At 40.2% G+C, this 23,502-nt stretch overlaps 1 protein-coding gene across 1 annotated transcript in view; it reads left to right on the forward strand.

Annotated features, from left to right (window-relative positions):
• LOC311495063 (metabotropic glutamate receptor 8-like) overlaps window positions 1-23,502 on the forward strand; it is a 121,605-nt gene that overhangs the window by 58,375 nt on the left and 39,728 nt on the right. Inside the window, exons 3-5 of the mRNA XM_084554374.1 lie at window positions 10,255-10,390; window positions 10,928-11,082; window positions 11,163-11,300. Coding sequence (XP_084410500.1) covers window positions 10,255-10,390; window positions 10,928-11,082; window positions 11,163-11,300 — 429 coding nt within the window. The remainder of the gene's footprint in view (window positions 1-10,254; window positions 10,391-10,927; window positions 11,083-11,162; window positions 11,301-23,502) is intronic.

Consider the following 23,502-nt stretch of genomic DNA (forward strand, 5'->3'; position numbering starts at 1 on the left):
TCCCGAACCCAAACTGGGAGCTGGTTCCACAGGAGAGGAGCCTGATAGCTGAAAGCTCTACCTCCCATTCTACTTTTTGAAATTCTAGGAACCACAAGTAGGCCTGCACTTTCAGACCGAAGTGATCTGCTGGGATGATATGGTACAATAAGGTCTTTAAGATACGATGGAGCTAGGCCTTTAAGGGCCTTGTATGTAAGGAGGAGGTTTTTAAATTCTATTCTAGACTTTAAAGGGAGCCAGTGAAGAGAAGCTAAAACTGGAGTAATATGATCTCTCTTGCTAATTCCTGTCAATGCTCTTGCTGCGGCATTTTGAATCAACTGGAGGCTTTTTAAAGAGCTATTTGGACAGCCAGACAGTAATGAATTACAATAATCCAGTCTGGACGACACAAATGCATGAACTAGTTTTTCAGCATCACTCTGAGACAGGATGTTCCTAATTTTGATGATATTACGCAGGTGAAAGAAGGCAGTCCTGGTCACTTGCTTTATGTGACATTTAAAGGACATATCCTCATCAAATATAAAACCAAGGTTTTTTACAGTAGTACTGGAGGCCAAGGTAATGCCATCCAAAGACACCATGTGATTAGATAATGAATCTCTGAGATGCTTAGGACCAAATACAATAACTTCTGTTTTGTCTGAGTTTAAGAGTAGGAAATTACAGGTCATCCAAGCCTTTATGTCTTTAAGGCATGCTTGGAGTTTAACCAACTGATTAGTTTCATCTGGTTTCATAGATAAATATAGCTGGGTGTCGTCTGCATAGCAATGAAAGTTTATGCCATGTTTTCTAATAATCTTGCCTAATGGCAACATGTATAACGTGAAGAGTATTGGTCCTAGCACAGAACCCTGAGGAACTCCATAACTTACTTTTGTATAAGTAGAGGAATCATTATTGACATGAACAAACTGGAATCTGTCAGATAGATAGGATTCAAACCAGTCTAATGCAGTTCCTTTAATCTTGACCTCACTTTCAAGTCTCTGTAGTAAAATATTATGATCAATAGTGTCAAATGCAGCACTAAGATCTAGCAGAACAAGTATAGAGACAAGTCCACTGTCTGAAGCCATGAGGAGATCATTGGTAACTTTAACCAGAGCTGTTTCTGTACTATGATGAACTCTAAAACCTGACTGAAACTCTTCAAACAGACCATTCCTGTTTAAATGGTCACACAACTGATTAGCAACAACTTTTTCTAGAATTTTGGAAATAAAAGGAAGGTTGGAGATTGGTCTATAGTTGGCTAAAACATCTGGATCTAGAGTGGCTTTCTTGAGTAAGGGCTTAATTACAGCAACCTTAAAAGACTGAGGCACATATCCTGTTAATAAAGATAAATTTATCTGGTTCAATATGGAGGTGTTAATTAATGGAAAAACTTCTTTGAGCAATTTAGTTGGGATTGGATCTAGAAGACAGGTTGATGGTTTAGATGCTGTAATTGTTGAAGAGAGCTCAAGAAGATCTACTGGGGAGAAGGATTCCAGATATTGATAAGGTCTTACAAAAGTTTCTAATGTCACTGTACTTACATCTTTGACAGCTGGAGGAAGGATGCCTTGAATATTTTCTCTAATGCCGACAATTTTATTAGTAAAGAAGCTCATGAAGTCATTACTACTGAGGGCTAAAGGAATAGATGGCTCAACAGAGCTGTGGCTCTTTGTTCAAAACCATTTTTTGGTCTTTTCGGCAAAAGGACAAGCTTTTGCGGTCCATGTGGTTCTGATGTTTTCTCTGGATTTGAAGGATCATTTACTGTCTGTTACTGTTGTCTACACTGTCTTTAAAGATAGACAGATGAGATGTCGCCCTTTGGTTGACACCTGAGTCTATTTGATGCCCATATGGTTGGCTTTTCCACCTTCAAAGCTGTGGTCTTTTCCTAAGACTGACCTTCCAATACCAGTGTCCATGATTTAGAATACTTTCATTATCAGCTACACAGAATGTTGATTTGACATGGGTAAAGTTTTGCCTGGGAGATTCCAACTCCTAAAGCTGACAAGGGAAGAATCCCAAGGAAGCCAGGAAGACGCTTTGAAGTTCAAGGATGAGTTTTGTCTTAGGACGGACTGAAAGCTTTGTGGACACAGTGCTTCGCTTGTTTCATCTGGCTTTCAAGTCAAGGCTGTGCATGTGTTGCCGAGGAAACCTTTCATGGGCCAGCATTCAGTGACTCTGAGGCAAGGAATGAAAGAGGCAAGTGGACACATACGTCCTGTCTCTATCTACCACTCCAACTCAGTATTTGGAGGACGCGTGGGGGGTTTCACAGTGATAAACACTCGCTGCCATGGTGAGCTGTTAATTGAAAGGTCAGTGTAAAGACTTTGCCAGAGGCTAGCTTTAATGATAACTGTTATTACACATAATTCCATTAGACAGCATGCCTTTGAATGGTGCTGAGCGTGTTTTTTTGGACCGCCTTTGACTGCAATGGTTCCTGCTGCGAAATTTTCCTCGGCTAAGTTGAAAGGCAAAGTGAAATCGTATTATTCCTTCTCTTTGGTCTTATGTCCTTTTGATACGCTTCATTTAAATCCACATCATTAAAACTATGTTGCATGGGAGCTTGAGTTGGTGTCCTCAGCTTGAAAATTCCACACTGGACAAATTGCTAATATTGAACTTCCTCCCCACTGCTTTAAAAAGAAAAATCACTCCAGACTACTATGGTAAATTGTCAAGTGGGAGAAGTTGTTTACTTTCGCAACACTTCACAACAGTTTGAAGGAAGCAATCTTACAAACAAAATAGGGAATAGATGGAAATGGATGCTCATATATCTCAGTGTGTATTGATGTTAGTGTTACCAGCAGAGTGGTGGGTATTTTTAGGAATGTGTAATTGCAGAATTTAGCGTGTGAGCCTTTTTTGAGTGAGACATTTATCCATTATCCAATTTACAGGTGTAGAGTTAAATGTTTTAGCCGAGCTTGGTTTTCAGAGCTATTAAATCTACAACAAGGAGCTCTTAACCTCCAGAAACACTAATACTATTAACTTACAGAGATACAGAGGACATGCTTTATGCTTTGAACTGTGGATTTACTGGCACAGTCACAAATTTGGAAGCAACAAAGTATGTTTTTCTTTTTGTCTTGATGTAACTATATATATATGACTAACTTTGAGTTCATATATATATATATATGAACTCAAAGTTAGTCAGTTTAGGATGAATTTAAGCTTTGTTAAAATCCGTCTGCACCTTATTGCAAAAAAAAAAAAAAAAATTTTAAACTTCCCATAAAGTCTGTCTTCATTTGCATTTTGCGACTTAAATAAAAACCAGCTAAAGATGAGTGAAAAATGTCTTTTCAGACTTTGTGAAATTGAGCAGAATGTTGAGCTTCTCGGGAGATTTATCACTGTGGCAGAAAGCACAAGGAACCAAATAAATTCACCAACTTAAAGAGAGCATTCAGTGCTGTCAGACACATTAAACAGTATGGAGTTAAATTGAATCTAGACAATAGCAATTTCACGAAAAGTAATGAAAACTTAAGCAGCACTGAATGACATGCTCCAGGTGCTGACTTTCTATTTTCTTTTTCAAATAAATGTATTTGTAGTGTTTAGTGAATTAACTCCTTGATTTCAGTTGAGCAGCTTATGGCAGAGATGTTCTCTGCAGAGCTTAAAATAAATCCTCAGCCTGTTAGAAACGGCACGGATTTCCTTATCAGTTTTCAAGGAAATGGGAGCACATTCCCACATTATCACATCTATGTGAGTGTGTGTTGGAGTGCAAATTGTACATGACAACTTTTCATCCCAAGTCTATTATTTCCCACTTCGTCGCCCCAGATTGGATTTAATGCATTTGAGCGCAGCAGGAGAATCCCTTGCAGCTGACTTTCCATTTTGGTTGTCTTTTATTGAAAAATGTCATCTAAAGCTAAAGCTTATTAGCTCATATATGTTTTGAACCACTGCCCATAAATGTGGAAATGACGAGGGTAGAAACACGGTGGTTTTGCAATGTGTTTCCATCTTTGTCATTTCCACATTTACGTGCAGTGGTTCCCTCAAGAAGCTCGAGAGAGCCCTTCCCAGACTTTACAGACAAATGTTTCCTGACACATTTTAGTCACAAACAGTGAGTGAGAAGAGGATTAAAAATGTGTTGCTGGTATTTATAGCCATCATGTAAATGTAAATATGGATAAAATAGTGTTCTGATATACATATATACACAGAAAGGTGCATTCATTTTGTTAAAGGCATTGTCTCAGTGTTTTATATTTGTAGCAATGTGAATGTGTGCATCAATCATTTAGCTTGTTCTGTGTTTGGATGTGTGTCAGCTACTCTGCAAGCTCCTACAGCTACCAAAGTCATTTGCTATTAACATGTGTGTTCAACTATAAGTCCAGCTTTAAACATCACTGGGCCCTCCCTAAACAGGTTATAATTACTGTCCTGAATGCCCATTTGGTTCTTCAGCTGATGGTTCAGCGGTTTCTGACACATATAATGAATTGTAAGGTGGATCTCTGACTATCCTGATTAATATGAACACATTAACACAGATACACTGCCCACAGGAAGATTGGATGTAAATAAAAGTGAAATAAAATTGCAGCCCAGAGGGCAAAGTGGACAGCTGCAACGTGAGCTAATGTTCACATGTGTAACAACACCTCAGGGCCTGGAGAGTGCATTGTGTAATACTTACAGCCCTTTTCCATTGTGTGATATACTGTTCAGAACAAAAAGTTAATACGTTTTTGTAGCTTGTGCTAACTGTTGATTTGATCTGTTATCTGTTTATCTGGGGGAACTGCTGTGCTAATTATGACTAAACTGCACTGAGCAGCATCATATTTCAAAAAACTTGCGAAACAAGGGACAGAAGGAGCTTTATTTATAGAACACTGATCGGCGTTAAAGAAGAAAAGCAGAGAAGTGATATTGATTTGAAGCAACAAAAAGCTAAAGCTGCATATTCTGTTGTTGGAGGGTGAACAGAGGTTGATTTTTTCTCATGTTGAGAAATAAAATCAGCCGTTCCTGGATTTAAACACCATTTAGGAGAGTGAAGGTGAAAAAGTACCGCAACACGGGTCCCTATTACTGAAATCTGTAAGTGTGTTCATCATTCATTAGATTACACCCATTGCTTGAAGCTAAAGAGCTGTTTAGCGCAGGGAGTTTTGGATACATCTAATTCATGTGTTGTGTATGTTTTAAAGCATGAACAGAAAACCAAACAAAATTATAAAAATGTTGCTCATAGGTGAAGGGCACTTGCCTTGACTCCATCTCACATATACCATGCTGCTGGAAATACCCAATATAGCGCCATATAATCCGTCCATAAAATAGTCCCCAACAAATGCACTACTGCAGTTTGGGTAATATTTGCTCAAAATGACAAAAGTTAAGTGCTAAACGATATAGTGCTAATTATTAATGTTTTTGTTTTAGTAGGAACTGGGGTGGTTGTAGCTGAGTGTGACACACTAAGGAAGTCAGAAAGTTGATTGTTGGTTTGGGGATTTTCATGAAACACTGAAACCGAGACAAAGGAAATATTATCCTGTTGATCTCACGGAGCGACCTAGAGAATAACGTTATTAAAAAAGAAGGAATCACCGCAGTTTGGCAGACAGATGATTGATGGATGCTGAAGGGAGGTTAGCTGCCTGCTTTAAAACACAATGTAGCTGTCAACAATACGTGATGCAATAAAATCACAGGGCTGAGTAAGAGACGGCCTTCAGTGTTCCATAGAATACAAATAACCAGTAGACGATTGAGCTCTCAAAGATAGGTTGTTTTATATGGCTAAATAAATGAAAAAGACACATAAAAAAGACAGATGTCCTACTAGGATATTTAAAACACAACATGAAAAGAAAGGTAACTCTTACTTTAGAATCACATCTTATTCAAATTTGGTTTCAAACTTTTCTAGTTTCTTTATTTCTGTCTATAAAAATGTCTCACCAAGTGTTCCAAGCGATTTTGGGAACAAAGTTGGTACACAGTTGGTCGTTTGTTTGGGCTGCTGCTGAAACGCCTACCTCCACAAGCTGAGCAGGTTGAGCCCCAGATTCCCAGAGGCAGAGATGAGAACTCCAAGCTGAAACAGCTTGCAGCAGAAAGCAATAATGTAAAATAATTTAAACCTGCACAGGAAAAACGCTGAATATCGCAAAAGTACTCGTTTAAGTGGAATAAGTTCACTTCAGTGTATTCAATAGGACTGTGATACAGTTGTGTAGGTGGACATGAAGTCAAACACCATGTCAAATATTTAGTTGAAAATGATTTTCAGTCAGTGAACCCACATGTCCATGTCCATTTTATCATCCCTGGTTTCACAGCCATCTTCAGCTTCTGCTTTTTGTCTCTTCCTTTAGTCTAGTAGCCAAGTGTTCACCCAGTGGATTGCAGCTTCTGATTCTGTCATATTGTTTGTCAATTCTTAGTTTTCTTCCTTTTTAAGAGAGACGTTTCTCCTGATAGATTATTTTGTTACTTTGTTAAGCCTCATTGTTATCTCCTTCACGTGCAGGGTCACCTCTTTACCCCTCATTTTCACAAACAGCTCTGGCTCAATCTAAATGGCAAGACAGGCTCAGACAAATGTGAGCCCTTTGTGCACAAAGCAACACTGACATTGGGCCTTGCAATTCCCATATCTTATTTAAAATGAATGTGCTGAAGTCTGAAGAACAAATGTAGAATTGTTTAACTTCTACTTCACACACAATTTCACCCACTATTGACTGGGACCTTGTGAGGTTACATTTTTGTTTTCGTAACCAGCCAGGGATCAAGAACAGTAAAGTTACAAGAAACAAAAACGCTCACTAAGATGTGAGTTGAAATTACTACCATTACACTCTTGGCTGCCTGACCTTCAAATCTTCAAATGCATAGTCCCTCAGCATTGCTATAAAGGAGCCTGTACTAGAGAGAGGCGGCAGCTCCAATCTGACGCCCTGATGGTCCTGTGTAATGCAGGGCTGAGTTCACAATGGAATCAATTTTACTCTGAAAGCACCTGAATGAAGCGGTGTCTTTGGGGAGTGACAGCAGATGGCCCCTGAGCTCCTTGTGGACATTGTGGGGATGGTGATAATGGCAGCAGGGTCTTAAATGTTTGATCTCCATCTTTGTCCCTGCAGCCTCCGAGATCAGCCTCAACAGACGAGATCTGAACTCTCTCCACTTCTCTTTCTTCAGCGGCGATAACAATTCAACCCTATGGCATTCTTATGATAGAAGACAGTACTTTAACTCCGCTGCTGCTTCAGACGTGAAGTGATTGCTACACTTTATTTTATACGTCCAATATTTGTGGTGAATTTTCATAGAAAGAACCATCATCAAGTGACACTTGCAGACCGGATTTTTCACGTTTCAAGTGACTACATGCTGTATTGCCAGTTTTATAGTTCCCAGAGAATATAATGTATATCCTACTGATTTTACATCTAAATCATCTGCAATGAAATTAAAATGGTTGCTTGTATGAGTGGAGTAACATTCATTTGGAATTTGCATTATCATCAGGCGAAGATTTCAGTTTACATTTTGGGACAACTTTGACCGTTTCTCCCATTTTAAATTCCATCTTTGGTTTGCAGGAGGCAACAGAAACAAATCTGTCTGCTTGGCGTGAACAAAGTGTCATTTTTATAACCGTTTTCTCTTGTCACATTAATCTTTAAATGTCAGTTTTTACTCCTTTAGGAAAATAACCAAGTGCGGAACAGTCTGACATGATTATTTTCAGCAATACTCTTGTTTCTTTTCCCCTCGAGATTACTGCGATAGTTGGCAGTCGAATTGTTTTGTCTTTCTGGCCAAACCCCCAAAAAAAATCCTCTCCAGAGCCAATTAAGTTGGGACAGCTTACGGGCTGTGATTTGGTTCTTCGGCTGCCTCTGGTGTATTTTACTTCACTTCATGTCATGGGCATAAACTTCATCTTCACCGCCACTTCTCTAGTTTAGCTGTCCCAGAGGCGACACTCCAGGAACAATATCATCAACTTCAAGAGTATTTTTTACTTGAAGAAGACTTTCACTTTAAGTCTTCACTGTGGACAAAGGAGAGAGTTTTTGATGACAACAACAAGGACAGCTTTTATCAGCAGCTTTCAGCAGTAGGAAGTAGTCACAACATTACAGATGTCATGTCAAACCTATTGTCTCCTTTTATGCCACATTTCAGAGAAGCAGAAGAATCCGTTCTTAACCTATTTAAACCTCAGTGGCATTACGCAAACTCCATTTGTCTAGTTTCTGAGATGTGACTAAAAGCTAGAGAACCTAGTACAAAACCCTTCTCCTGTATCCCGGGTCAACTTTAGACATTCAAGCACAAGATAATTCAGAGAGTTTCAAACATTTTGAACATTTACCTGTTATTTCAAACACAGGAACAATCTACAGCATTTTTTACAGGCATTTAGTTATAAAGCAGAACACTGGACAGTCATCCTGGCATTAGATACAATATCAAGTTATCACAGGCCACCCTCAGGAGGACATGTTTGAATAGCACCAAGCAGCAGTCCTTCCAATAGTTTCACAGATGTGTCCCTAAAACCAAAAGGGTTCACTTAAGTGGCACAGAAGGGTTAAAAGGCATGAGACCACCAACCAAAGTCATGCAGTAATCAGCTGTCATCGTTGGTGCTCCTTCACGTTCGTGTCTTCCTCCTCTCAGTTCTCCTTTTATATCACCCTTTTGCCGCTCCTCCTTTTCCCTTTTGGCTCTTTCTACTTGTCATCCTCTTTTTCCTCATCATCAGCCTACAGCGTTAAGAAGTAGAATATAGCAGATGAAGCTAAGAATAGGCAAGTCTTTAGAAATAGATCAAACAATCTCCATATATAATCTCAAACAATTTTTGAGAAACTATAAATTGCAGACTGTGAATCTGATTAAACAGTTTAAGAAAATACATGTCGAATAAATGATTTAAGGCATCATAGTAAAAGGAAATGCAGAATCCCACTGGCACAGTATCATTAGTGATAATCTGACAGTGTTCTGGGTCTAGTGTGTGAAGCATTAATAAACCCCCTGACCTTTGTTTCACCGACAGCAGATGAAAGATTAATGGTCCTTGTGGTGGCTCGTGAGGCAGCACAGAGAAGTTAAGAACAAGACAAACGGTGAAGATATTTAAAAGAATGCAGCAAAGAAGTGATGTAATATAAATAATGCAACAGTCAACAGATAAATGGATGAAGACGGAACATGTTCATTAGCAGTGACAGAAATAGATGTGTTAATGTGTTTGCAGGCAGATATGCAGGTTGTGAAGGAAGCTGATCACGTAAAAGAGGTCTTGTCTGGTTGACTCCAGGCACTGCAAAGTCACAGCACTTCTGTTGAAATATCCTAACAATTTGATGGATGTCTATGAAAATTTTAACCGACGTTCACTTGATAATCCCCTGACTTGTCAAATAGGGAAGAGAGGAGCAGTTTAAAATGTTTGGTTTTTGGTGACATTCTCCACGACTATGGGATGGAAGGTTAGTTGGCCGCAAGAAGGTTCTGGGTTCGAATCCAGGCCGACTGGGCCTTTCTCTGTGGAGTTTGCATGTTCTCCCTGTGTCTGCGTGGGTTCTCTCCGGGTACTCCAGCTTCCTCCCACCATCCAAAGACATGCTGGTTAGGTTCACTGGTGATTCTAAACTGGCCATAGGTGTGAGTGTGAGTGTGAATTGTTGTCTATGGGCCAAATGTGAACACCAGTTTTCTTTAACCCTGAACACGGAGAGGAAAAAGAGGAATGAAGGTGACAGTCTGCTCAAAAATTGATGCCTGTCGCCGAGAAGTAACCCATCATCACTGTCTGGCAAGTGTGTGAAAAGCAGACAGCTCTGATTGGATTCTCTGATTCGAACATTCAACCCTGGAAATTTCTCGTATTGTTTTGGACTCGAAATTGAACTTTCTGAAAGTACCAAATATTTTCTGTATTAGACATGGACATTTATATTTAAAAACTAAATTAAATATCGAAAAGCTGGACTGGACCCCTTCTCCGGGACATATTACCAGCATACTGCATGTGTCTGAGTGAGCCTTATACCCATAATTTCTGACTATGACGGACTAATCTGCGACAATTACCATCTAAAACAACTTAAATATTTTCTTTGCTGATCCAGGTATGAGTTTAAAATGTTATATTAAATATTCATCGCCTCTCTCTCTCTCTCTCTCTCTCTCTCTCTCTCTCTCTCTCAGGTGGCGTGTGTATTGCTCAGTCTCTGAAGATTCCTCGGGAGCCGAGGCCCGGCGAGTTTGACAAAATAGTCCTCCGTCTTCTGGAGACACCCAATGCCCGCGCCGTCATCATGTTTGCCAATGAGGATGACATCCGGTAAAAATAGTGGCTCATACAACCAACCTTTTGGTCAAAACACATTAATTAGTTGACAATAGTGAATACTCTGGGAGAACAACGTCTTCAGAAAGCTAAAGGGCCTTAAGGGTAATATTACTATCATGACATTACAACTACGAAAGTAAGAAACCAATGCAACACTAGACTATAAAATACTGTTGACTGTTTCAGGCTGTTAAGAAATTAGATCTATAAAGCGGAAGGAACTTTCACAGAGGGCCAGGATTCTTGAAGCAGAAGTCAGTTTGCCTGGTTTCATAAAAGTTGAAGGTACTGAACAAACTTGCTTAGATATACTTTTCCAGGAAGAAATAACCCTGAAAGGTGCATTTCAGCATGAGCCTAAACATGTGATATTCAAAAAACTACAGCTACAATCTACAGCTTAAATCAACTTTCGTTTAAACAGCAGCCATGGTGCCACATCTTCTCTTTTGAATTCCCTACTGTTCTGATTCAGAACAAACTCTCTCTCTTTTTGGCTGTCTCATCTGTCCCCTGTGACGCTAAAAGACGAATCCTGGATGCAGCGAAACGCAACAACCTGACTGGTCACTTCCTGTGGGTGGGCTCTGACAGCTGGGGCTCCAAAATCTCTCCGGTGGTCCAGCAGGAACAGGTGGCTGAAGGCGCCGTCACAATCCTCCCCAAGAGGGTGTCTGTGGACGGTGAGGAAGGAAGCATAGTGCGCAGCACGTCGTGTAGCAAACTATGCTGTGATGGTTAGATGTTTTCTTTCTTTCTGCAGCATTCGACCGTTACTTCAAGAGCCGCTCTCTGTCCAACAACCGCAGGAACGTCTGGTTCGCTGAGTTTTGGGAGGAAAACTTCAGCTGTAAGCTGGGGATGCATGGCAAGAGACCTGGCAGCCCCAAGAAATGTACAGGTAGGAGGTCAAAGGTCAACAAGAACTTTATTATGTCAGCAGCAACGGCTTTTCTTTCCCCCTTCCTTTCCTTAATTGTATCCTCTTTTTTTCTGTGTCCTCTTTCTGCTTACCTCTTTTAGTTTTCCACGTTCTACTTTCCTTTTAGCATCTTTCTTTTCTTCCCTCCTTCTGCTGCTCTCTACTTTATTTTTTGGTCCCTTGGTTCTTCCTGTCCCTCTCTATTTGATCATGTGCGTATCTGCCTCCCTCTGTCCTTATCGCACCATCTCCTTTCCCTCTGTGGCCCAGCTGTGGGCCAAAGATACAGCCCGTTTTATTTGGTTTAAAATGCCTTTGAGGCTGATTTGCAGCTAAAATTGACTTGACTCAAAAATCTAATTATTAACTTTGCCCTATATGATTTTTTAGACACCTTAAAAAAAATGTATGCGCACTGTCACTCACACAGCCCCTATATTATTCTCCCTGAAGCAACAACCAAAACCCACACTCTAGAACCTCCAAAACTAGAAAGTGATTTGGTTTAATTCTTTGTTCCAGGCTCAGGGCGATTTCAGGGGGCAGTAAACCACGGTACTTTTTCCGGCTGCAGATATAGCATTCTTAATTGGTGCAGTGAGGGAGGGGAATTTACATGGAACAAGGGTTAACTGCTCTAGATAAATTCATTCATACATTTTCTGTGTCTGCTTGTCCTCTAGAGGGTAATGGGGGGACTGGAGCCTATCTGTCATTGGGTGAGATGGATTCAAACCCGGAACCTTCTTGCTGTGAGGCATCAGTGCTAACCACCATGCCACTGTGCAATAGTACAATTATGGCAAAACAGTACTTAAATAGGACCACAATTTGAATCTACTCCATTACAAGTCCTGCACTCAAATACTTTTTCGTTTTTAAAACATACGCAGCATTTTACTCTTAACACACCTGATGCAGTCAGTTTTAAATACTGTTTTTACAGTCCATTGGTTTCCAACTGCATCTTTGCCTCTCCACATCCCAGTCATTCCAATTCCAGAGTAAATATAAGCAAATTTCAGACATGTGTGTTATTTTGTTCATATATTCTGAAGCTTACGCACTTCCAGTAATAACTATTATGTGGTTGTGGTTGTTTTGAATTGTGTAGAAATGTCACCCAACTTCAAGCACATTTTATGTGTCCCATCTGTGAATGTTACGTTTTTTTGGGTGCTATTAACGGCATAAAAGCATGTGTCCGCAAGACTGAATGGCATAAAAGGACACACAAAAAGCCTAGCGATAACACTTGGGCTCAACTTTTCTCAAGCAGCTGGTGTGTTTTACCTCCTTTGCTTTTCCACCTTTTCTCTTCATCTCTCTTCTCTGTGTGAGGACAAATAGAAGCTGCTGATAGCTGTGTCAGCCACACGGTCTGATCAGATTCGTGTCTGGGTTTTTTTTTTTTTCTTTTCAAAGGGAATAAATCATCAGACTGTGACAGCATGATAAGAAAAACCTGCACAGCTTTTGCTGTAAGTTGGGCTGCGTGATAAGTCATAAGGGAAGCTGCTGGAAATGTCTTCTGCTCAGGATGGTTTGGGATTTGTATCACTGTATAAAGTTTTGCAACAGTTCAGTTAAATATGTTGTGGCGCCTTCAGTAGTGTTAATAGATAAATTCTTTTTGACAGTGCAGGACGAGCAGCCAACAAACCCACCCTGGAGAAACAGGAATTAGGTTCTTTGTTTAGCAGAATGCTAAATAGTCAATTATGAAAGCAGCTCCAGTCTCTCTAAACTTTCACCAGGATTTACGGTATTTCTGCCTGGAACTGCAAACAGCTTGTTGTATACTCAAATCAAAAATTGCCACATCTAAATCCATCATATTTGCCAGGAAACTACCCAGTGTTTTTTTTTAAAAACAGTTTGAGTAGTACATTTTATTAAGATTATATCAGATTATATAAAAATAAAATAAATACGCACAAACCTCACTGTTGGTGTTATGAGCTAGTGTGTAATAATTAAAGGCTACATTCAAAAATACATTAAGCAATAATACATTAAACGAAAGATTAGGAAGGCAGTCAGCCTCACTCATACATTTTCTGTGTCTGGTAGAGTGGAGCTGTAGCTGTGCATATTTCATAAGATTTATCCATGCATTTAATCTTTTCCACTTTGCTGAAAATAAGGACACCTCAGGTCCCAGCCTCATAGGATGGAGGAGAAGGAGAAATCGTAGTGTGTAGTGAGTAAGTAGTGTGAGTCGTCAGGCTAATAGGGTCAGGAAGCTGTTGATGCAACTGGATCAAGAAAGGCCTGGAGTACCTGCTGGGTAAGATGGGTAAGACCAGAACACACATTTGTCCCTCCTCAAACCCCAGTTGGTAGGTACCTATCTGTGCTGACCAGGGACAGCTGACAAGCATTGCCATTTCAGGAACTGTACCAACTCAGTTTGTGATTTGTCTCTTGTCAAATTCCTCCAGGTCTTTATGTCTTTCCATTTTTTCTCCACTCGCCACACTGACTATGAGACCTAACTGTTCACTCACCTTTCACACCTGAGACCTTGGCATGTTTCATTGTTATGAAATAATCAACACTGGAAACGAATAACACAAAAAGAACAGGAAATGAATGAAACATCACCTTGAACACATTCACACGTTGGGGCGGCTGTGGCTCAGTAGGTAGAGCACGAACATTCTCTCCACGAATAAGAGGGTTAGCAGACGAATGAGTAGACGTGTCACTGTGACTGTAAAGCACTTTGAGAACCGATAGGTAAAGAAGTTATAAAAATAGCCATTTACCATTGACATGAATTTGAAATAACTTATTTTATTATATTTAAGAGAAAGTACATACAGTCCCTGACAAAAGTCTTGTCACTTATCCATTTTGTAGAAACAACAGTTTATAACCTGACTTTTAATTAATCCATTGGTTTTAGAAATGGCTCATATGAAAGCTAAAACCCTCCCAAATTATGTTTGATATACTAAAATAAATTTGCTTCACTGAAGAAAGATTGATCATTTAATGAACACAGAAAGGTCAGATTTTGGCAAGACAAAAGTTTTGTCGCCTACAGAAAGTAATGTGAAAATTGAACAAATCATTTACTTCAAATACAAAAATATGATGCATAACATCAGTGAATGAAGTACTGGTGCTGTGAGATCCATATTTAATATCTTGTATGACTTCCATGAGCTTGAAGGACTGCATCCATGCGGTTCGACAATGATTCATACAATTTATTGATGAAGTCGTCAGGAATAGCAAAGAAAGCAGTCTTACATGCCTCCCAGAGTTCATCAAGATGCTTTGGTTTCGTCTTCCATGCTTCCTCTTTCATTCTTCCCCAGACATGCTCAATGATGTTCATGTCTGGTGACTGGGCTGGCCAGTCCTGGAGCACCTTGATGTTCTTCGCCTTGAGGAACTTTGATTTAGAGATGGAAGTATGCGATGGAGCACCATCCTGCTGCAAAATTTGACCCCTTTTATGGTTGGGAATGTAAGAGGTAGCTAATACTTCTTGATATTTTACGCTATTGATATTGCCTTCCACCCTGCAAATCTCTCGCACACCCCCATACTGGATGTAACCCCAGACCATGATTTTTCCGCCACCAAATTTAACTGTTTTCTGGGTGAATCTCGGATCCATGCGAGCTCCAGTAGGTCTCCTGCAATATTTGCGGCGGCTGTGATGTAATTCAACCGAAGATTCATCTGAGAAATCCACCTTCTGCCACTTTTCCAGCGTCCATCCTTTTAGCAGGCTGTGGGCCTTGGCAAATGCCACACGTTTTTTTAATTGCCTTTTGTTTAGTGCTGGTTTCTGGGCACTGATTCTACCATGGAGGCCATTTCGAGACAGAATTCTACAAACTGTTCTGGTTGACACGGGGACTTGAGGTGACCAGGCCTGGTGGAGCTCTGCTGCAGTGGAAAAGGGGCTGGCCTTGGATTTTCGAGCCAACAAACGGTCCTCCCGAGCAGTTGTCTTGCGGGGTCTGCCGGACCTGGGCTTGTCAAAAACATCTCCAGTCTCTTCAAATCTTTTTCTTATTCTTGTAAGACTGCTTTCTTTGCTATTCCTGACGACTTCATCAATAAATTGTATGAATCATTGTCGAACCGCATGGATGCAGTCCTTCAAGCTCATGGAAGTCATACAAGATATTAAATATGGATCTCACAGCACCAGTACTTCATTCACTGATGTTATGCATCATATTTTTGTATTTGAAGTAAATGATTTGTTCAATTTTCACATTACTTTCTGTAGGCGACAAAACCTTTGTCTTGCCAAAATCTGACCTTTCTGTGTTCATTAAATGATCAATCTTTCTTCAGTGAAGCAAATTTATTTTAGTATATCAAACATAATTTGGGAGGGTTTTAGCTTTCATATGAGCCATTTCTAAAACCAATGGATTAATTAAAAGTCAGGTTATAAACTGTTGTTTCTACAAAATGGATAAGTGACAAGACTTTTGTCAGGGACTGTAGAACCTGACAGACTGTCGGTATGCTATTTTGTCATGGCTGTCAAGCATCTCCCCAATGTTGGAGGGTTAACAGGCTCTGTTGTTTCTTTGGGTCATTCCAACACTCTATTTATATTCATGAGCTGGTTTTGTGACCACTGCTGATTACCAATTAACATGCTGGATAATCATTTTGGGTGTAATAATGAATATGAACCAGTGTTTGTAAGGAACAAATGAGCATTCATAAGGGCCAAATGAGCACTGCATGTTAAGCTACATTCTGATGGATGAGATTTGCTCGATTTACAAAGGAGATGCTTGAAATGTCATCTCTTTGATAGGATTTAGGATTTAAAGCAAGCCAAAAAGAGAACTTAAATGAGTGTTCAGATAGAAAGATGTAACTGTGCAAGCCAGACAGACTGAGCCCTACAACTGCAATGAAACGATGTAGTTTGGTGCCTTGACCTAAGTTTTCAGAAGACAAACAGCTTTGCTTTGACTTGCAGAGGGACCAGGTTTAAACTTGTAGACACCGGCAACTACCATTCTGGTGGAGGAACGTTAATATTCCTTCTAAATTACCACCACCACTAATGAGGTTCTTCATGCAGGCTGTCTTCCACCAGAAAACCTAACACATAACTTGTTGAAATTAATCTGAATAGCTTGTCATCAAATCCTTATGTATATTTTATTACACTGTATTACTGAATCTCTTGAGTCTTGATGTCTTTACTGCCTCCCCGCTGGCACAAAGATTAATTTTTGTTGCCATGGTAATAGCTGTTTGACAAAACACTTCCATCCGTCATTTCTGGCATTACTGGCGTTAAATCCAGATAACTCTTTCACACCTTATAAATTGTTTTATCTCTTGATTTTCCACCATCTTGACTTTCTTCTTTTTCATCTGCAAAGTCATCGTCATCTAGTTCACTGATAAGATATCAGGTTGTCAACAGATCAGAGTGACTTAGACTCAGACTCAGAGTGAATTTCAGGTTTAGCAGACTGTGAACTTTAGACAAAGTGGAAGAATGGGAACTGATATTAAAATGTTTTTACTGGAAAAAGTATAGATTATCCATTATTATAGTTGAAATGCTAAATGGGTGGGAGTGCCTGGTCTGGCCTAGGTGGGTGGTAGATGTCTAAGTAACATCGACATGAATGCCATGTCCAAACGTTTCCGAGCAGAACATTGCATTGTCACAAGATGGTCAGCTGTTATTATCGTCTCCTGCCACTGGTTTTAATGTTGTGGTTGATTGGTGTATACACAACTGCAAGCAGATCATTGCAATGAGCTGCAGCATCCAAATATTTCTAACACCAGGGTCAGTTGACCTGATTCTAGACCTCTTCCGTGGCTCCTCAGACTAATATCTGCTTTAGGATGTCTTTCAGGATGAAGGACTGGAATGATTTTTGTAAATGAACAATCATATCAAGGATCTGTGATACTGTCATGAAATCTACAAGACCCCTAAAGGTTTCCACTGACATCTGGCCACAAGGTGTTGCAGAAGATCTCTTTAAGTTCTGTAAGTTTTCAGCGTGGAGTCCCTGTGTATCAGACTTAGCTCCAGCAAATCCCCAAATTCTTGTAAACTGAGTCCCAATACAAGCTAGTTGTAATACTACTAACAAATTAACAGGCTAAGAAGATACACTTATAGCTCAGGATGTGCCAAAACCAGGACAGAGTGATTCAAAGGTGTTTGAATAAGACTGCTTAAAAGCTAACCAAAAGGAAGGTGAATCCGATCTGAAAAAATTATTGTTCACGTCCAACACTCTGCTGAGTCTCTCCCTGCTGACTGTGCCTGCTGCAGCAGCATGTAATCCTGCCCGATCCAGGAGGGCTTCCTCTGTGGAACAGTGGGCCACTGAGGGCCAAATCGTTTACAAACATGTCCGACACACAAAACGGGATTTGTGGAGGGTGGTGGGGCAAATACCTGTGAGCGTCAGCCCCCCCTTCAGCTGCAGATAGAAGTGAAACAACAGAAGAACAGCGTCAGCATTCTGGGGAAAGCTGCAGTGTCCCAGCTGCTTCTCTGATAATGCTGCGAGCTTTTACCTGAGCTTTGATCAGGCTGCTGCTGTCAGGTCCCAGATTTCACGTGATTGTGTTAAAGGCTCCAGATTGAGTTTTGGAGCTTCAGCAGTCATCACACAAACAGACAAACAGCTTAGCTAGCAGTTTAGCATTTGTGTGTGTGTGTTTGTGCGGTCTGTCTTTCAGGCCTTTAAAAAGCTGTGAGTGCTGAAAGGCTGCATGCGTGCATGTGCTTGTATGAGTCATAGCTTCTTTGCATCACACGTTGTCAATTTAATTAATTAATTTATTTTTGAAAATGGTTGGAACCACACCTGAACTTATTGATAAAATGCCTCAGATTTTTTGTTAGTTTGAGGTTGGATAAATAATAGCACTCTTGCATCTGTCATTAAATATGATGCTGGTTAGCCTAACATAACACAAAGGCTAAAAACACAGCTTGTACAAATTTATCAAAATCCAGACTTTGCTCCTTCTTTGCAGTTGCCAGTTGTCAACTCTGGGAAGTTGCTTGTTTGTGCAGACAAATAATTGTATCAAACTGCACACATCACATCAGCCGTCTGCCATCAGCCTGGACATTTATCTTAGAGCAGCACAGCCCCGCAACTGTAAATCATCCAAAATCAGGAGCTTGATGACTTCTGTTGATGCATCAGTTCACTTCAAGAGAATAACAACTCCACCAAGTCAAAGCAATCAGTGGTTTTCAATAAACTGATCATCCTGTTCTATGTTAGCAGCTCCTTGTATTGATTTCTTTCTCACACCAGGGTTTACTGCACAACAAGCCAGAATTCCCAACTTCTAAAACTCAGTTTGTGCCTTTTAAATAACGCTGAAACCATTTCAGTTTCAGTCAAAGTAAAATAAAATGTATGAGGCCTGGAATTAATGATTTCTTTTAATTTTAATTAAAATTACTTAATTAATTACTTACTACTGTCATGCCACTCTCCATCTCAGTAATATCTCACACAAATAATGTATGGCCTAACAAGCCCTCATGGTTTTCATGTGAATATAGACTGATAATTACATGTAAAAACAACACCCACGTCTCTGTGGGATTTAAACATCAGCATGCTTAGTACGATGGGTCTATGAGAGAAGGTCAGCTCATCAATTTGAATTAATTAGGAAAATTAAATATCCATTAGAGGGGGTGGGTAGGGTCTGAGGGTGATGCTCTATCACCCGCAGATCAGGAGTAATCCAGTACGTTCAGGATCACCGGCTCTGAGCTCCGTGTCTCCTGCCAGATCGAGTGTGTCGCTTTTAAAATGCAATCCAGTATTGTACTTATACTCCAGCCTACACTTCCTCCCCCTCCTAAACATTTAAATGAGAGTAAATTACAAAGCTAATTTTTATATTATTAGTCAGTGCCCTGTTTTAATGTCTATTTTTACTTAAAGGTTATATGAAAGGGTTAGTATACATATATAAGGTGGTTCCATTTTTTGCTTATATTGAAATGTTTAATTTATTCATTCATTTCCCCCTAAAGTATTATTGCAAATATTCCAGTGACACAACAGTTAAGGGCAGAGGGATGAGAATTTGAATGTCAAACAAAGTGATTGTGTCTCAAGTGAATTACTGGAACATGAGTGTAGTATTCCACTTTTCCAGCTGACAGAAAAGCAGCTGTGAACCAAATCACCCGTCAACCAAATCACCGGCATTAATCTAAAAAAATCACTCTGTCAGATTCTTTTCACAGATGAGCTCCTCTTCTTCTCTGAAGGTCAAGATCTGAACCCCTGCGCCCTGACATCATCCCTGATCTCTGTAGCCTTCAGCCGATGGATTCTCTGTCAGCCTTTCATTGATTGTGATCTATAATTAGTGTTCTGTTTGTTCGTGTGCGAGCAACAGCAGCCAACAGAGAGGCTTGTTTGGATAATGGGGACAAGTGTGTCGTTTCCTGAGTAAGGTGTTGACTTACAAGTTAGAGTAGGAGTCTGAATCTTAATGTTGTCCTGATGCACCTTTCCGGACAAATCTTGACCAACACATGTGTCACATGTAGGGTACTCAGAAAACAGTTTTGCTACCTTATTACTTATGACTTTAGGAGAGTCAGACCATGTCAGCCAGGCGTCATATGTAATATGTGACGTATATTGTAATGGTGCGTCCACACTAGAAGTGAGAGAGCGACAAGCTGCAACACATTTTCTATGGAAGCTGCCGTCACTGTACTTGTTGCTATGTGTCAGGCTTGGCTTCAACTTCATTTGTGGCTTCTCTGATGTGGTGACACTTCAACCAATCAAATGCGCTTGCTTCACCTGTTGTCGTGACACATAGTCAGTCAATGGCTAATTTAAACCGCCACATCCTAATGTCACTGAGCACTTGTGTGACTCTGCAGCAATGCTCCTCAGAGCCATGTTGATGGTGTATGTTTAACCATACCAATGTCAGAAAATGAATTGATGATGCAAGATGAAACAATGTCCGTTTCAGAGCCCATCTTTTAATCTATTGGTTTTGATTTTGGTAAAGTTGCACCATTTAAAAATACGCAGAACTGACTATTAGACATGATTCTCCGGTGTCAAGGACTATCTTTCCAAGGTTTTTGACATTGCCATAAAGCAGTGCTTTCCAGTGATTAGCAGCACTCAAGAATGATTTGTAAAATGTGTGAATGTTTTTTTCATTTCACTTCTCAGTATTGACATACTGATATGAACAAAGAGTGTTATTTGTATTTATGTTTTTTGGGTTTTAGTTCAGCATGAAATAAGTTGGTTCCATTAGACCTCTGACCCATAAATGTTGTGTTGAGTGGTGAGGAGGTAGGACCCAAATGCAGACACAAGGGGAGGGAGGAGAAGGAATCAAACAAACTTTGATGAAAACTTACTAAAACTGGAACAAAAAGTGCTGCAGGGTAGGCAGTGTATCCAAAAACAAAAGAGAGGCAAGAACTCTGGGAAGCACGAGGAACTGAAGTGAAACACTAGGAAACATCAATGAGGCTAAATCCACAGACTTAACTAAACGGATGTAACGGGGATAACTCCACAGGCTAAACTCAATAGGGGAAACTTCACAGAGGACTTGACCAGGAACAAAGAAAAAGACAGGACTATATAGTACACATGGGCAGAGGTGCCAATCAATTCAATGAAAGCAGGAAAACACAGGAAGTGCCATAAGAAACAAAACACCAAGGAAGAAACTTTCAGAACAGACACAGGAACTACAAAGAAAACCAAACAGGATTGCAACTGTCTCAGTCATAATTCGTGTCCTGTGAGCTGAAACAGAGCTCATCTTAATGGTTAGTGTTGGTGTCAAACCATTAGTTATTGCAAACACTCCGGACACACAGTCTTGACTTTAGGTCTTTTCTTGGATCTTGGTTTGATCCTCAGTTGTCTTGACATGTTCATCTTGGCCTGGGAGTTGGCTTGTGACCTCTGGCTTGACTCTAGGCTTACCAGAGGATTACCTGAGGGTGCCAGGCAGAGTGGCTATGTTTCATGCTGTCATCAGTAAGACTTCATACCCCAGAGAAAGCACTTGAGGAGCAGAGCATTTTGTCTGCACAATTTCTCATTTATTTTAAAAAAAAATTTAAATTGACCGGCTTTGCTTTGCTGTTACTGCGTCTTACTTTCTGCCCAATATCTTGGTTTGGGCTCAAGACTGATGACATTTCAGTCTCAAGCCCTAAGATGATTTATGTCGCTTATGTGCTTACTTTTTCTCCGTGACACGTCATTCTGTCGGTCTGTTGTAGCAGGACACTTTCTAAATAGAGAGATAAGCAAAAAATGAATGACACCCTTTTATCATAGAATAAAGGAGAACATTCGGTGCTGATGTGGTTGCAGCAGGGATTGAATGTTTGAGCAGCTCTCAAACATGTGTCCCGGATTTCTATTACTCGTAGTCAAAGTCATGTTGTGAGGAAACATATTAAACCTCTGCTGATAAGTCTCCTCCAGAATGACGCGATTAATAAACAACAGAGCCAATGAAAATAACTCTATTAATGTAAATGTATTCAGGCATGAGAGATGTCACAGCACGGTGTGTTTCCCCTGAACTCCTCCCAGTCCCTGTAACCTCTGTAATTAGTTTGCTGTTTATCTAATTTCAAAATCTAATTGAAACAGAAGGATGCCTGTGAGGAGGACGTGTGTGTTTGTGTGTGTGTGTGCGGGGGGGTGTGTGTGTGTGGAAGGGTGGAGTGGGATGAAGGGGTACAAATGTGTCCATCCTGTTGAGAAGGAATTAAATTCACCCTGTAAGTGATGTGTAATTGAAATGCCAACAGCCGAGATGAAGCTGTCTGTCCAGCATGCTGCTTCTCCTCCGTACCTGTTAGTTTCACCACCAACATCATCATCATCGATCATCGAGGCTCATTAGCTAATAGGGAGGCGAACGTCCCTGTGGCCCGTTACTACCTGACCACACACGCTGCTCGCTTTCAGCCAGTAATAATGTTCATTCATAAGGTTTGAAGGGGTGAATTCATAATGCATTTGTTGTAGTGAGTGGGTGAGGCCGTTAAATAACTGCAATTTTGTGCAAATTAAGCTGATGTTTTGAAGCAGGTTATGCATTTTATGCAAGAGAAAAGACTAGCTCAGTTGCACATAAAAAGACACTCTTGAAAACCACTAGTAAAAAGAAAATTAGGTGTAAGATAGTTAAAAGAGGTATAATAAAATAAAATAAAAATAATAATAATGGGCACCCTGCGCCCCTTTACAGAAATAAGCGGGTACAGAAGATGAATGAATGAATGAATAATGGGCAATAATAATGGGGGCGGCAGTGTGGTTAACACTGATGCCTCACAGCAAGAAGGTTCCGGGTTCGAATCCATGGGCTGACTGGGCCTTTCTGTGTGGAGTTTGCATGTTCTCCCTGTGTCTGTGTGGGTTCTCTCCAGGTACTCCAGCTTCCTCCCACCATCCAAAGACATGCTGGTTAGGTTTATTGGTGATTCTAAATTGACAGTTCATGGAGATGCATTTCCAAGGAAATAACACTGACAAGAGTCAATTTAAATAAATTCCCACTACTGCACACTAGGGGTTCAGGTCCGCTTTATGCTTAAAGCGTCATGGCACAGGAGTGAAGTTGACTAGTCTGTAGAAATACAATATGTTATGTGCTGTTCTGGTTGTTATTTATTACATTATCCATAGGAGGCTGTCTATGGATAATGAGACGACATCTACAGACGACAGTCTGAAACTAATCAAAACAATGCTAATGTCTGTGTGCTCAATTTGAGTTATGACACCAATAGTAACTTCCTTACATGGACCCTTCCTGTTCAGTTGTTAAACCTTTGTCTCATGAATTGAAAACTTCTAGAATACACACAAACGTTTCATGGAAAAGGGCTAATGGTACAAAATGTAGCCCAAATTATAACAATAATCAGTTTTACCTACCCAATTAAAGAAGATATATGTCCAAACCTGGCAATACTGCTGCCAGTTCCTGTCCCATTAGTCTCTTGTATATTATCTTGTGATTACGAGAGTATTCTCTCCCCCCACTTACTCCTCATAATGTGCCATTTAAACAGAAAACAAGACATTACAAGAATAAAATCTTGCAGGGTTTGAGAGTCATCATGATCCTATCCATGCACACGACAACCTAG

Source organism: Chelon labrosus (assembly GCF_963514085.1).
Source record: "Chelon labrosus genome assembly, chromosome: 11".
NCBI classification, from domain to species: Eukaryota; Metazoa; Chordata; class Actinopteri; order Mugiliformes; family Mugilidae; genus Chelon; species Chelon labrosus.